General features: G+C 38.2%; 1 protein-coding gene across 8 annotated transcripts in view; it reads right to left on the minus strand.

Annotated features, from left to right (window-relative positions):
- ADAM22 (ADAM metallopeptidase domain 22) overlaps positions 1–13487 on the minus strand; it is a 204510-nt gene continuing 191023 nt past the window's right edge. For 5 of the 8 annotated variants that reach the window (XM_025042194.1, XM_025042195.1, XM_025042191.1 and 2 more), the window contains 3 exons: positions 9940–10026; positions 4178–4301; positions 1–1115 (listed from right to left, as the gene is read on the minus strand). In XM_025042194.1, the coding sequence (XP_024897962.1) occupies positions 1095–1115; positions 4178–4301; positions 9940–10026 (232 nt within the window). In that variant the 3' untranslated portion in view covers positions 1–1094. The remainder of the gene's footprint in view (positions 1116–4177; positions 4302–9939; positions 10027–13487) is intronic. The other 3 variants (XM_025042196.1, XM_025042193.1, XM_006925714.3) reach the window with 1 other exon arrangement.

Below are 13487 nucleotides of genomic sequence, written 5' to 3' on the forward strand. Positions count from 1 at the left end.
CCTCGCAGATCTGCAGGGTGAGACTAACAGATGTGCTCTGGTACTGAAAGATAACAGCTGCTGAGATACCCACTGCAGCCCTAGAAGGAAAGCAGACAGGCTGGGGGACTCCCAAGGAGCAGCAATCAGCAGCAAAGTGCCTGCAGGCAGGACAGCAGAACCAATACTGGACTCCTACCCCAGCAAGCTGTGGAGGTCACAAGTTTTGCTGGGCGTGCGTTCTCTTGTTTAATTAATTATTTGATAAAACTGCCTCCAGAGTATGCGCAGTTTAAAGGGATGTCGCGTTTTAGACAAATACCAATTATGGAGAGACACATTTACAGCATTGACTACTATATTTACAACATCTTCTGCTTATAATCTTTAAAGACCATTTGATGGATGACAATGATGTGACTGTGACTGATTGTTTTTAGGCATTTGGCAAAATACACTGTAATAGCTGCTTCTTTTATTTTAAAAATGTTTACATATGTACAATTGTCCTTGTGTGCTGATATAAATATGAAAAGTAAAAAACAAAACAAAAATAAAAATACATGTTTGAAGTTGGCATAGGGGATATTGGCCTCTCAAAGCTTTAAAGTCCTGCAGAAAAATCCTATATGTCTTAGCCCTGCATGCTAGTTGCTATTATGGGATGTTTTTTCCTTAAATGTGGAAAATAATAAACAGAAGCTTCATGCACATAGCATTACTGTCTACAATGAAGATGTGCTTCAGAACGTCAGGTTCTGAATCTACTACTGTCCCTTAGGAAACTTGCTACATTTGGGTCATGTGAGTTAATTTAAGTGGTATTTCTACATATATCTGTCATGCGGGTTATCCATTAACATACCAGTACCTTTACTGTTCCATGTTATAGTGTAACATTTCAGTAGTTCTTTTCATGGTTCAGTTAAATCCTAAGCCAATGACAAAAAGAAAATGGTATCCAGATGTGAGATTCAGCTTCCTCTCCTCTGTGACATTTCAGAGAGTTTTTGTATCGACTGAAGAGCAGATAGATTTGCAGTGATTCCGTGAGGGTGGGTTTCTATAAAAGTTGAAGTAAACAGTTTCGATGTATCACATGTAAACAGTTGATCTTAAATGGATGTCTCCCATAGCTGCACGACAGAGAAAAGTAAAATTGCACATTGTGAAAGCAGGAAACAAATGTATTCTCAGTCATGTAGATAAAAAAAGATTTAGTGATTCCATTCATACTTACATGACTGTGGATGCAAACTCTTGCAAAGTCTAATAAATTGATAAACACCAATTTTTAGCTCTTTTTTCCTCTAAATCTACCTCAACCTTTTTAACAATCCTTTTAATACAAGAAAATCCTCACATGTTCATTTAATGTGTATTTTAAAAGTCCCTTAGACAATCTCATATATAGTCAACACTGAGAACTACTGACCCCAGGGAAGTATGATTCTATCAACGTCACCTCTACCTGGTAATTGGTGCAGGGCACAAGCACTGCCCTGCACCAATTACCAGGCTGTGTACCCTCCAGTTCCATCTCTACCTCCTAGACAACTGTCCTCTCTCAGGAGCTGACATATCAGAATACAATCCAGGGCAGGATGTCAATTTTTTTAACTCCTTCACCTCTACCCTCTCCTTGCTTCTACCACCAGTTCTTCATATTCGCCTTGTTCATGTCTAATTTATATGACGTTCAGTAATTGCCTTAATGGACTAGAAACAACTTTGGCATAATTAAATATGAATGCAACTCAGTTCGCCAGAGAAGGAAAGCCAATTATAAAAAAAAAAAAAGATCAAGCTGATAAAATATTTCCAAACAATATAATTTGGTATAATAATTATAAATATGAACAAAGAAAGCCTAAATGTGACTTAGGCTGCATCCAATTTCCATCCAAATTCTATTTTTACTGGAAATCCGGGGCATGTCATTACATACCTAATGAGTTTCTGGGAAAGAAAAAGAAGAAATAGCTAAGTGACTGAGTGGCTATTTCTATATAGGTTCACTTAATATATTTTCTTGAATCTTCATGGAAATCTCGTTCAGAATGTCAGAGTTGGCTACCTCACAGGGCTGTGATGAAGCCGCCTAAGTTATCTGCCTTAGGTTAGCTTTATACATCATTTTCATTTAAAAAGACAGCCACCTCCGTACCCTTTGGAAACTAAATCCCTCAACTGTGAGGACCTTTGTGTGTGGATGATACCTGTCAGTGGAGACATGTGAAAATGGATGGTTAAACAGGGAGCTTGCAGGGGGTCTGAGGGAACAAACATCCGGACGGATGCTCAGAGGCTGGTATGGAGTAATAAAGACTTCAGACTTCAGTGAACCCAGTTTCCTCACAAATGATGATGAAGATTAAATTTTAAGTTACAGCTTGCAGAAAGAAGAGAGGAACAAAGAATGACCCTGGGAAAACCTGAAGGTCATGATTATTCCAGTGAGGACAAAGGAACAAAGAACTGCCAAGCCATCACTTTTAGGAATACACATGACCTTGGCCATGTCTGATGACTGTAAGAGGGGTTGCTGATAGAAAGATCTGCTCGTTTGAGTCTCCATAGTCCACAAAGACAGCCCAGAGACAGGAGCTGTCTCTTCTGCAGGATTCTAGTGCATGCTCATATGGACGTACTATAGTGGATGGAACCAACCAGACCTGTCTCAGAGGCTACAGTCTTCACAGTTGCCCCACTCAGCCCAGGGCAGGGGCTATGGTCAGCCATTTCCTCTGTGGAGCTGTCTTTTTCAAAAGTTCTCATGTGGGAAAATCTGCAATAAATTACACCCTGGCATGATGACAGCTAAGAGATGGTCTCTAACTACAAAGAGCATAGTAACAATATAGATGATTTCTTGAAGGAATAAAGTGGGGTGCTATATTTTGGCCATTCCCTAGGGAAGTAGGAATTATATCACTTTAGATTTCATTATCACATACTCATATCATGAACAACGAGCTAACCATTAAAAGTTTTTTTAAGGCCTGAATGCTGAAAATCGGAGTTTTCTTCTTCACTTCCATTTTTTACTATTTCCCATGTTAACATATCATGGTAATATTTTGTATGATTATCAAAACACCACTGATCATTTTTAAAGTCTTTTTGATTATAGTGACCTGATCAGCTTTTAATGAGTCATGTTTTCTTACTGACTCGGAGTTGATGGAGTTAAAATTTGATCCATGTTTACCTTGAACCCCATGATTTAAGTTCAGGATCAAAGAGGCTCTGAAACATCTTTCAAAACCAAAAGGCTTAGGAACCCAGAACCCACTAGCAGATGAATCCATTCAGGCTTTTAAAGCTTTGTTTTATTTAATTTTTTTGCAAAATTTTTTCTGAGGTCATTATAATGTAACTGACCAAAACAAAGCCTGGACATCAATAAAGGTAATTATTCTTCAGTTAAATTTTTCACTTAAGTCTCTGAGGGCTGGTCTGCCTCTCTAAACTCAACTGTATTTCCAGTTTCATATAATGGATCTGTTCTGGGAACATTGTGAAACTGATTAGAATCATGATTAAAATGTAAAAGAAGACTTAGTGTTTAAAGGAAACTTCTGATAAATTGTATTTTTATAAAAATAATCAACTCCATATACGCTTTTAAATCTGGCTTTTTAAAAACACAAAATGTTGCTAAATTTCACCATACCCTTTGCCATACACTACATATTACAGATTTCGAAGTCCCCTTTCCTTGTATCCAAATTCCACCCCCTTCTCTAAGACATTAACCTGATTTACTGCCATGGGTTCCTACTTCTAAAATCCTATTGGGTGTTTTCAGCAGGTGGAAAGGTCTGAGTAAGCAAACTGGGCATGGAAATAAAGCTAGTTTACTTAATCTCTTGCATGTCTGGGTACATTAAAAAAAAAAAAAGATAGAGCAAAATATATTCTCTGCATTACCTATTCCAGGTTGTAATGTATTAGCTACAATTAATAATAAAAGATATAAATATATAGCAAGGACTGATTATTTCTAGAATTTATCAATGTAATTAAACTAAAGTGCAAATATAAATCTGAGTCAAAAAGCCCGAGAATCTTCTATTTTTCAAATTTATTTGCTTATGAACAAAGAAGGAAAGGGGACTCTTTTAAAATATGAACTCATAGATAAATGATAATGACCAAGGATGTCAGCATATGGAAGGAAGAAGTCTTCACATACCCTGGCACTTTGTCGGTTCACTTTCTTCTCCTCGTCGGGAAGTGGAGGCATTGGGTAGGGGTATTTTCTGCTGGAAGCAATAGACCCAGTTGATGAAGAAGGAGACTTGGCAGGAGATAAAGTCCTGAGACGTTGAGAACACATGAAATATTATGTGATTGCCTAATATCTTTTGCAAGTATCTGAAAATTGGGTTCAGAATAAACCCTCTAATTTCTATTTTCATAGGCTATTATTGCAAAGGTTTAGCTATCAGGAGATAATCTGTCATTTGCAATGCTGGAATACTGGCATGCTAGAATTTTATCTTTCCAATTTCATAACTGTAATGGGTTGCCTAAATGTTGGTATACAGAATCATACTTTTCAACTAGAAAGCCAATTATGCAGTTTCCTATAGAATAGATAAAAAGCTAAAATGGAGAAGGGATAAAATTATTCTAAGAGCTCATAATGGTAAATTACATGTACAGCATATCAATATTCTGCCTTATATTTACCATTTAACCTAAAAGATATTTTTAGTAGTTATTCCAATTATATCTTTAAGGTCCGAAAATACAATACAATTGATACATTTATTAGTTGCTAAGTCACACACCAGTTTACACAAAACTCATGCATTCAGAGACCAGTGTGTTAGTTGTGAAAGAACAAAGGCAAATACAGAGGTTTTAATAATAAATTAGTAAACATGCAAGCAGTAAGGAGTGCAGAGTTCCAGCCAAACAAAGAGTCTGATGAGAACATACAAAAATGGCCTGATTAGTCCCTACAATTCACATTTCTGTACAGGGGATGATTCTAAGCCATAAAAGTAGATCTTGATAACTCATGTACGGTATACTTGTCACGTCAATAAGGTGGCTACATTTTATTGACTGGAATTTTACTAAAACTAAAACAAAACACAATGCCAAGAACCCTTCCTATCTGGATAATATGTTTTCTCTTCTTCATCATGGAGATACTCCATATGAAAGATCTGCATAAGTGCTTGGTGTATTATGCTGTTCTTGTTTGATTCAGCATGTGCCTAAGCTGAGCACACTGGAAGAGCCCATTATCTACCATCTTGTCTTTAAAGTGAAAACAACAGCTGAGAGTGAAAAGAGTCAACTTACACCATGTCAATGGGAAATAGATGTGATAATTTGGCAGCCGCTATCCACTCACAGATGTTACTACTACGGATCTGTGACTCCTCAATTCCTGGTGCAAGGTGGTCACAAGCCACACCACTGACCTGGTTACACTGCCATGTTAGAGCACATGCACTCCTTCCAGTGGGATGCACCTGCATCCCATGAGTGACGGACTCAGCCCGGAAGGGTTGGTAGTGGGGTGATACTGGGTGGGGGAAGGCCTACTACCTACACTGCATGCAACAGCATAAAGATGTCTTTTTTTTTCTCCTTTATTTAAAATTTTAGTTCTAGTGCATATTTTACCCTTTGCTTGGGTTCTGCTATAATTTTCAAATCAGTTTCTATTTTATAGACACCAAATTCAAGCCAATCTTTTAAAATAATTTTTTCTATAAACCTCGAGATCAAAATGAACATTCTTGCTGAATTTTAAGAATCATGAGTTATTCGGTTTACTTTTAATCTGTAATTCCTAACATTTCCTCTATTTTTAGAAAATGTCTACGACTGCTCCTTAGTGTGAACTGTTAGACTATTTCATCTGTTTTACTTCTCATGTGAATGCTCTCCACTGCGGAGCGGCTGGGCGGAACTAAGACTATCAGTACTTCAGATCCTCCAAATCTGTTAATGCAATACACTACTGAAGTAGGTGTAAAATGAGGACAAACTGTTGTATTTAGATATTTAAATACATCTTTCTAAAACAAGAGATATTAACTTGGGTTCAAATTTTCAGACTAATCACTATTGATAAGATAACTAAGTTCAAGAAAGCTAGTCAAGTACACAAACAAGTAAATCTCAGTTACTTCAGTGGATCATGCAAAATGAGTTTAATTTGCTGCAATATGTGTGCCCACAGCATGAGCTATTAGCTTATAGCTTCAAAGTCATGCCAGCCATTCGCTTGGCCATGGGTCCAAATGACCAGCTTTGTTCACATACAAGGCAATCCCAATGAGGGGTGCTGAAAGGCCAGTCCTCCCCTCAAATATCTTTCCATGACCAAAGCCGATAATGAATTAAAACAAAACAGGAGGTATTTTCCAGAATCCCAGAGAAATTGCACACATACCACTTCCCACATAAACACACTAGTTAACTGGCACTTTGGACCTTCAGAGGGGAGAGAGGCCAAGCAGGATGGTTTTAGTCCCGTGAGGGGCTTTGGGTCCTGGAAGCTAAGTGGAGTGTGACAGAATAAAGGAGATTATCTTAGGGGGATGAGAGCACAAGATCAGGAGTCAGAATAAGAGTTGGGTAAATCAGTTTAGGGAAAACAAAAACAAACTCAACATTTCTCACAAATGCCTAAGAAAGACATTTCCTTAAAACCACCTCTAGGCCCTTTTCTGACTCAGGCTACTTGCCTAGTGTTTCCAATCTGGCTTTCACTGAAAACCAGGCACCAGCCCAGCTCACTCATTTACAAAGTAATCTTTGGACAAATGCTAACCATTATCATCACCATGTTTTTAAAAACCACAATAACTATAGTGGGTGCCATTTAGAATTACAGAATGAAACTATGTCTGTGTGCCAGTGGACTGTGATGTATCGTGGGGCTATCTCAGACTTCCTGGGCTTGCCTTTAGCAGATATGCCTATAAGGCCAATCTCAGTTAAGTTTTGCCCCCTAGAACAAGCTAAAACCAGGCCAGTCACATACATGGGACACAGGACCACCTCTTATTCATTTGGCTGTGTTTATATGCAAATTTTATAGTAGCCTAATCCAGAAAGATTTATAAAGTCTCCTAGGATAGCTTGTAAGTAATCACTATCCACTCTGCTACTTTTATGTAATTACAGTGAAATGGAAAGGGAACAGTTTTTGGGGTCAGATAGAGCCGGGTTCGTAATTCTGGTTCTGACACTAGCCACACTACCTTGTTATTCTTTGTGCCTCAGTTTCCTCCATTTATAGAAAAGAAATAAGAATGCCTACATCTCATAATGTTGTGAGAAATAAAGGTACATAGTAGGCAATCAATACATGACCATTATTATTAATAGTTTCCTTTCAGAGTTACTGCATTTTCTATAAGGTCATGGAAGTGGACTCAAAAACCACTGATGAAGTGAGTAATCAATTCAATAAAACCCAAGAGTAAGGATACCTTCTAAGAGCTTGTAAAGCTCTGTCACCAATGGAACTGCCCCAAGGATCTAGATGTTGGGAGAGAATGCTCTTGCTCCAACCCCACCCGCTCCCTCCTGATGTCCCGAACATATGCCAACAACTTGAGTGACTACTGTTATATGAGAATGGGGCAAGGGAGCATGACCGAGGCACTCTGATCGGTCGAAGCCTTTTGGCATTTGCTTTGCTCTTCTTAGTGATGTGGATACTATATTTTAAATGCTGGGCTGGATTTTGGACCAGTTTGCTACAGTCACAAAGTCCCCATTGTATTTTGATAAGGACGCTACAAACCTCACACTACACAGATGATTGATAAAGTGAACTTTGCCCTCATTGATGGATTTGGCAAGAGAAGTAATCCTAAATGACCTGACAGGGGAAGTAGACCCAAGCTTAAGCACAAGCCAAGGTGTGGATGCACTTCGGGCCTCTTATGGGAGGCTTGCTTAGATAGAGAGTGGGTAAAATTCTCTCTGTTGCATTAGAATCATTGTGTTAAAACCCCTAGGGTATCTCACTTATTCACCACTTGCACAGAAATTCTGTATTGATTTTCAAGTCTGACCAGTGTAACTCTTAACAACCCCAACATGACATAACTTATAACCCTCCACTGAATTCTATCTAGCCTCTAAACACTAAATATGGATTTTTAATAATTAATTCTTAATGTGACTATCCGTTGTAGGAACCCACATCTAATATTAAAAGAGGAGATAAAGGAACCTTCTAAAATTGCCCTTGCAGCTTTGCACGTGCAACCAGGGGTGCTAAAGCATTTCCCCATCCAAATTGCGTTTAGTCATGCAGCTTCTGGGCAGACCTGGGTGCTGATTTTAACAAATGTGAACTCTTCTCTAGGAGCCACATAAACTACTCAGCTCACCCAGGGGAGGTGAATCAACTCTTCCGGGGTACCATTTCATAAATTGTTGCTGCAAAAATGCTAAGTCCATTTAGGCATAAAAGCCCTAGCCCATAAGGGACCAAAGTCATTTTGTTTTGGTTCTATGGCTGATACCAATTACAATCTGCCCACAAGCCTGAGGAAGACAGAAAGGAGAAATACAACTGCAGGTGAGCCAAGATTCCAAATAACACTGAAAACCATCTTACCTGTCTTCCTGACGTTGGCCATCTTGGGAGCTACAGGTGAGGGTGGGATGTTTGAATGTGAGTGTATGTATATGAGGTTCATTGGGAAAGTGGTAGAAGCGGAGGGACAGGGCAGGAGGGAAAGGTGGGGTATAAAAGCAGGATATATTTTTTTGTGAGCAGGCAGGGGTTATGCTTTCCTTGGGGCATATGCAAATGTATGAATCAAATTAAAATGCAGGTAAGTCTAATCATTTTCTCAAACTGTACATTTCTAAACTAAATGGTACACAGGAAGAGAAAGTCCACCTTATATGGGTGCTGAGAGTTAAATACACATACATATTTTTATATTCGTTAAATGTTGACCCAAGTCATGGCAATAAATAATCTGAAAGCTTATTGTTATATTCAGAAGAGGTAGCAGTTGAGTCTATATTTCTTCTTTACATTAGTTGTCACAAAGTAGTCAGATAGAAAGTGAATATTTATTTCTAGGAAATCACGTTGGTATTATAAAGAGTGAAAAAATGCCTTTAAGAGCTCTTGGAAATTCTCGCTGACCTCTAATGTTACACAGAGCTGCAGTGAATTGAGTAAATTCACTAGATTCTGAAATGCAGACACCCTGTCTGCTTTTTTCTGAATCAGGAACATTTCCGATCTGCTTCCTGTTCTATGTGAAGTGTTAGGCAACATTTTTAATGGAATAAAAAATTCCTTAGATGCTCTGTTGCAAATCTGTAAAACACTTATCAGCACAGCCCTTCTCTGGCAGCAAATGGTTGTACTGAACAACTAAAGCCTAAACTCATTCCATACATGCTCATGTGGTCAATATTCTCTCAATAACTTTTGAATTACATCAAATCACAGTTGTTACTCGAAGTAAAATTCCACTACATTGCATTTAGTTTCTCCTCATGTTTTCCTTTGAGTTCTCATATTTTCATATGTACTATGCACTCTTAAGGCAGTAAGTAGGAAAAATGCACTATGGAACTACTAAATTCTAGAAATTAAATTGCTCAGGTTAATAGTGCTTCTTTATTAGTGGAAAGTATGTTTCATGCCCAAAGAACACTACGTAGCATAAAATGAAGAGAAAGCTACTAAAAAGCTCAAGATAGTGATAGAGACATGCACTAAATGGCAACCCTTTCAAATGGCTTCATTTGAAACATTCAGAAAAGAACTAGACTTGCTCACGAAGCCAAAAAAAGAGATCAAAAGGCAGCAAAGAAATAGGGACCCCTTTTCCACCTCTGGGAACTTGTATTGGGAGATACAAGATAGAGAGCCAGTCACACTACAGTATTTGTATGTGCTGGGAGAGTTTGAAAAGGATATAAAATTAATTTATAAAATACCTAAAGTATGGTCCTTCAGTGTTTTTATTCACATCTTCTACCCACTTAGCTACATTATAGTCTCTTTTGAACCATGGATTTAAATACCTGCAGAAAGCAATGGAAGGAACAAAGAAAGCAGAACAAGATAGAAATCTGAAAATACACAGCACAAGCTTAGCAAGGATGTTCTTCACCCTCCAAATGCAAGTGACTATGGCAAATAAACCAGGATAGATGTTGGGTGATTATGAGGCAGTCTGTAACAATCACATGAGAATAAACTCAGCTACAACAAGGCTCAAGGCATTCTAAAATGTGTTCCACATTTCAGGAAAGCCTTTCCAGTGGTTTCCCAAAGTGACTCAGAAGTTCTCTTTCAATCATAACACTATTGGCAGTTCCATTAACCCACCTCCAAAGTGGCATTTTCCAGGCCACCTCTCATTTGGTTCTTTGGTTTTCAAATGATAATGTAATAGTGCTTTCTGAGAATATTCAGATGGCTGCATTTCCAACCTGATGTTTGGGCATATAACACCCCAAGAACCCTTCAAAGAAACACTTTACATGGCCTCTTTCTCCTGATACCAGATCCCAAGCTGGAATTAACAAGAACGGTGCTCCAAATGGCTCTATAAGGAGGAGAAAAGCACCCAGTCTTCTAATCCTGGAGACCCAACACACATTAAGTATGGTCCAAACGCAGCTTGAAGCTGGGTTGAGTAATTATGGTGCAGCTGCAATGCTCCTTCTTCCTCTTGATACACTCCAGACTAAAGTATTTCCGTTTTCATTAGGAAACAGCACACAGAGGTTGCCTTCTGAGAGTCTGATCACCTTGTGAGTAACCATCAATGGATAGTAATGGTCTTAATTAGCATTTCCCTTATGGATCGGGCAAAGTCTCTGTCAGAATTACTGCACAAAGGAAAAATTTAAAAGCATTAAAATTGGGAGTGCAAGTTTTGTTTTTGTTTTGTTTTATTTTGTTTCAGAATTTTCTTTGACTTTTTACCCTGGGAGCCAACCCAAAGTATATCCCCTTAGAATTTGCCCATGTAAAATACAGTTTCAACAAATTTAGTCTTGAAAGAATTTGGAGGCTAAGTGAGTTTTCTCATTTAAAAAGTAACTTCTAGAGACACTATAGACAATGAAGATCCAAGCTCTATAAAACTTTTAAAGTTATTTGGAAACAAACCAAAGGAAATTATAAAATACACTCTTCGTTTGTGGTTAAAGTTTGCTTCTTTCTTCCATATTTAGTTTTAGTTTGTAAATACATTTAAGTCAAGAAGACATTTCCACAGTTAGATAAACAAATCTGATTATTTTTCCATAGTCCTTTCCCTTGTTTTTAGCTATAACCAATGTATAGCAAAAAATAAGATCATGAAGTTCCCTCCTGGGAGAAGGATTGGGGTCTTTTCATGCTTATAAGACCATTTTTGCTAAGACAGGGTCCCCTGACTCAAGAACAACTCGCACTAGTTTTGCCTTTAACCACAATCATTGCCAACTTGTGCTTTTCACAGAGATAGCCAATTGAAAGTTGCATAAAGATTTCCACTGCGACTCTGAACAAAAATAATAAGTCAAAAAGCAAGTGCAGCCACAGATGAAGACTAGTGAACACTCTGGCCTGGGGAACCATAGAAAAAGCCCATGCAGCTGTTACAGGTGAAACACAGCCACACAGCAAACTGAATCACCCACAGGCGGTTGGCCACTTCCAGGAGGAGACATGAATTCCTTTCACTTTTTAGAAGCTCAACATTTTAGAAGCTCAAAAGACTGGTGTCATGGCTGTTCCATGAAACCTACAGCCACATGGCTTGACTTGCATGTGATGGACCTTTTCCTCCGTCTCAGGGAGCGTTTCAGAAGGCTGTGGTCACTTTACTAGAGGTCACTGAAGAGAGCTCTCAATTGTTGTTCCTTCTAGGGATCTGCCCTTGAAAAGTGTCTTCACAGTGGACTTCCTAATATCTCTAGGCTGTGATGGCTGAAGTGATGGAACTTTATCAAACAGCTATATACCTGCCTATGTGGCTTGACTTGGCTTGTAGCGCAACATGCAAAAAAAAAAAAAAAATGCATTAGACAGGGTAGGAGAGCTCTTTGTGTTCTCCAGGATGGAAAGGCAGAAGAAAATTGGCTGGTGCTGGCTGGACCAGGACCACCTCTAAGCAAACGCTGGGGGTCAGTCAGACATTAAATGACCCTGTTCTCAGCCATGGAAGGGACTTGGAGATTAAGTGACAGCCCAGAATGAAGGGGCAGGTGGAGACTGACCTGTGATCCAGACTCCCTGTCTGGGGGCTGTCAGAGCCCCCTGGGCTTATGCCTTGGGATGGGACTGTCTGGGCGAGGGAGTGCCCAGGCTCAGGTGCTTGGGGCTCCCTCCTGTAAAAACACAATATATAATACAAAGTCTAAGCCAAAACCTTTTTTACATCATGTACAACAATGAGGAAGATGCAAAAGCTTTGAGTGTGAAAACAATACATTAAACAAGGACATTTAATGTTGTTAATTAGCAGAATATGCATTTGTGGTGCATGTTTTGTGTCCCAATGTTTCATCATCCTGTGGGATGATGAGATACTAAAAGGAACGTTGAAATAATGGACCTAATAATATCTCTTAATCTAAAAAATAAAAAAGATGTTTGTCCATGGTCTTTCTGCTCCTCATAGAGTCATACAAATGACGTTATATCATAAACAAACGGGATTATTTAACAAACATGAAAAATATAAAAAAAAACTGTTAACATAATTCTTGATATGCTATTAGAATTCCTTTTAAGAAAAAAAAAAAAATATATATATATATATATATAGTGCCCGTACAATAGGTATGTGAGAATGTGAGAACGGTGGTAAGCTTCACAGACTTGGCTCCGTTTAGGTAACATGAGTCATGTAACCCAAAAATGAAAAGTCCTTAATAACTCTTCATAAAGATGATTCCACTATGATATCTTATTAACTATTATAACTTAATTATCTCACGGGTGAGATTTCTCAAGGACTATGTGTAGTATCACAATATTTATCACATGATATAAGTGGGAATTTATAGAAAATTAAAAAATAAGTGATTACTCTAGAAAATATTGTTATGGATTTTGCTAGACACCAAGTATTCTTCGGGTCCTAAACTCATAGCTTTAATATAATGTTAGATCTTTTTCCCTTCACTTAGGAGTTTTCAAAGCCTTGTTATAGGAAATACTGTTAGAATACTAAACAGTACACAAAGGAAGTTTTGAAGAACATTTGGCAGTTTTATCTATACTCTTGTAAGCAACTGAGATAAGCTAAGGAGCTCTTACCAGGTGACCTCATGCAAAACAAATCAAACAACATTCCAAGAAGAGTTTATCCACAGTGAGTCCTAAAGCATCCACATGCTTTGGGAATTTATAAGATAAACTCTACCAGATTAGTTATTTATGATGGAGTTCTATGATGCCATTCTGGACCATGCAATGGTATTACTTGAACCTATCTATTGTTTCTATGGTAAAATATCCTCTAGTAAACTTTGACAAGTCACTT

This window comes from Pteropus alecto, unplaced genomic scaffold, assembly GCF_000325575.1.
Source record: "Pteropus alecto unplaced genomic scaffold, ASM32557v1 scaffold69, whole genome shotgun sequence".
In the NCBI taxonomy this organism is placed as follows: domain Eukaryota; kingdom Metazoa; phylum Chordata; class Mammalia; order Chiroptera; family Pteropodidae; genus Pteropus; species Pteropus alecto.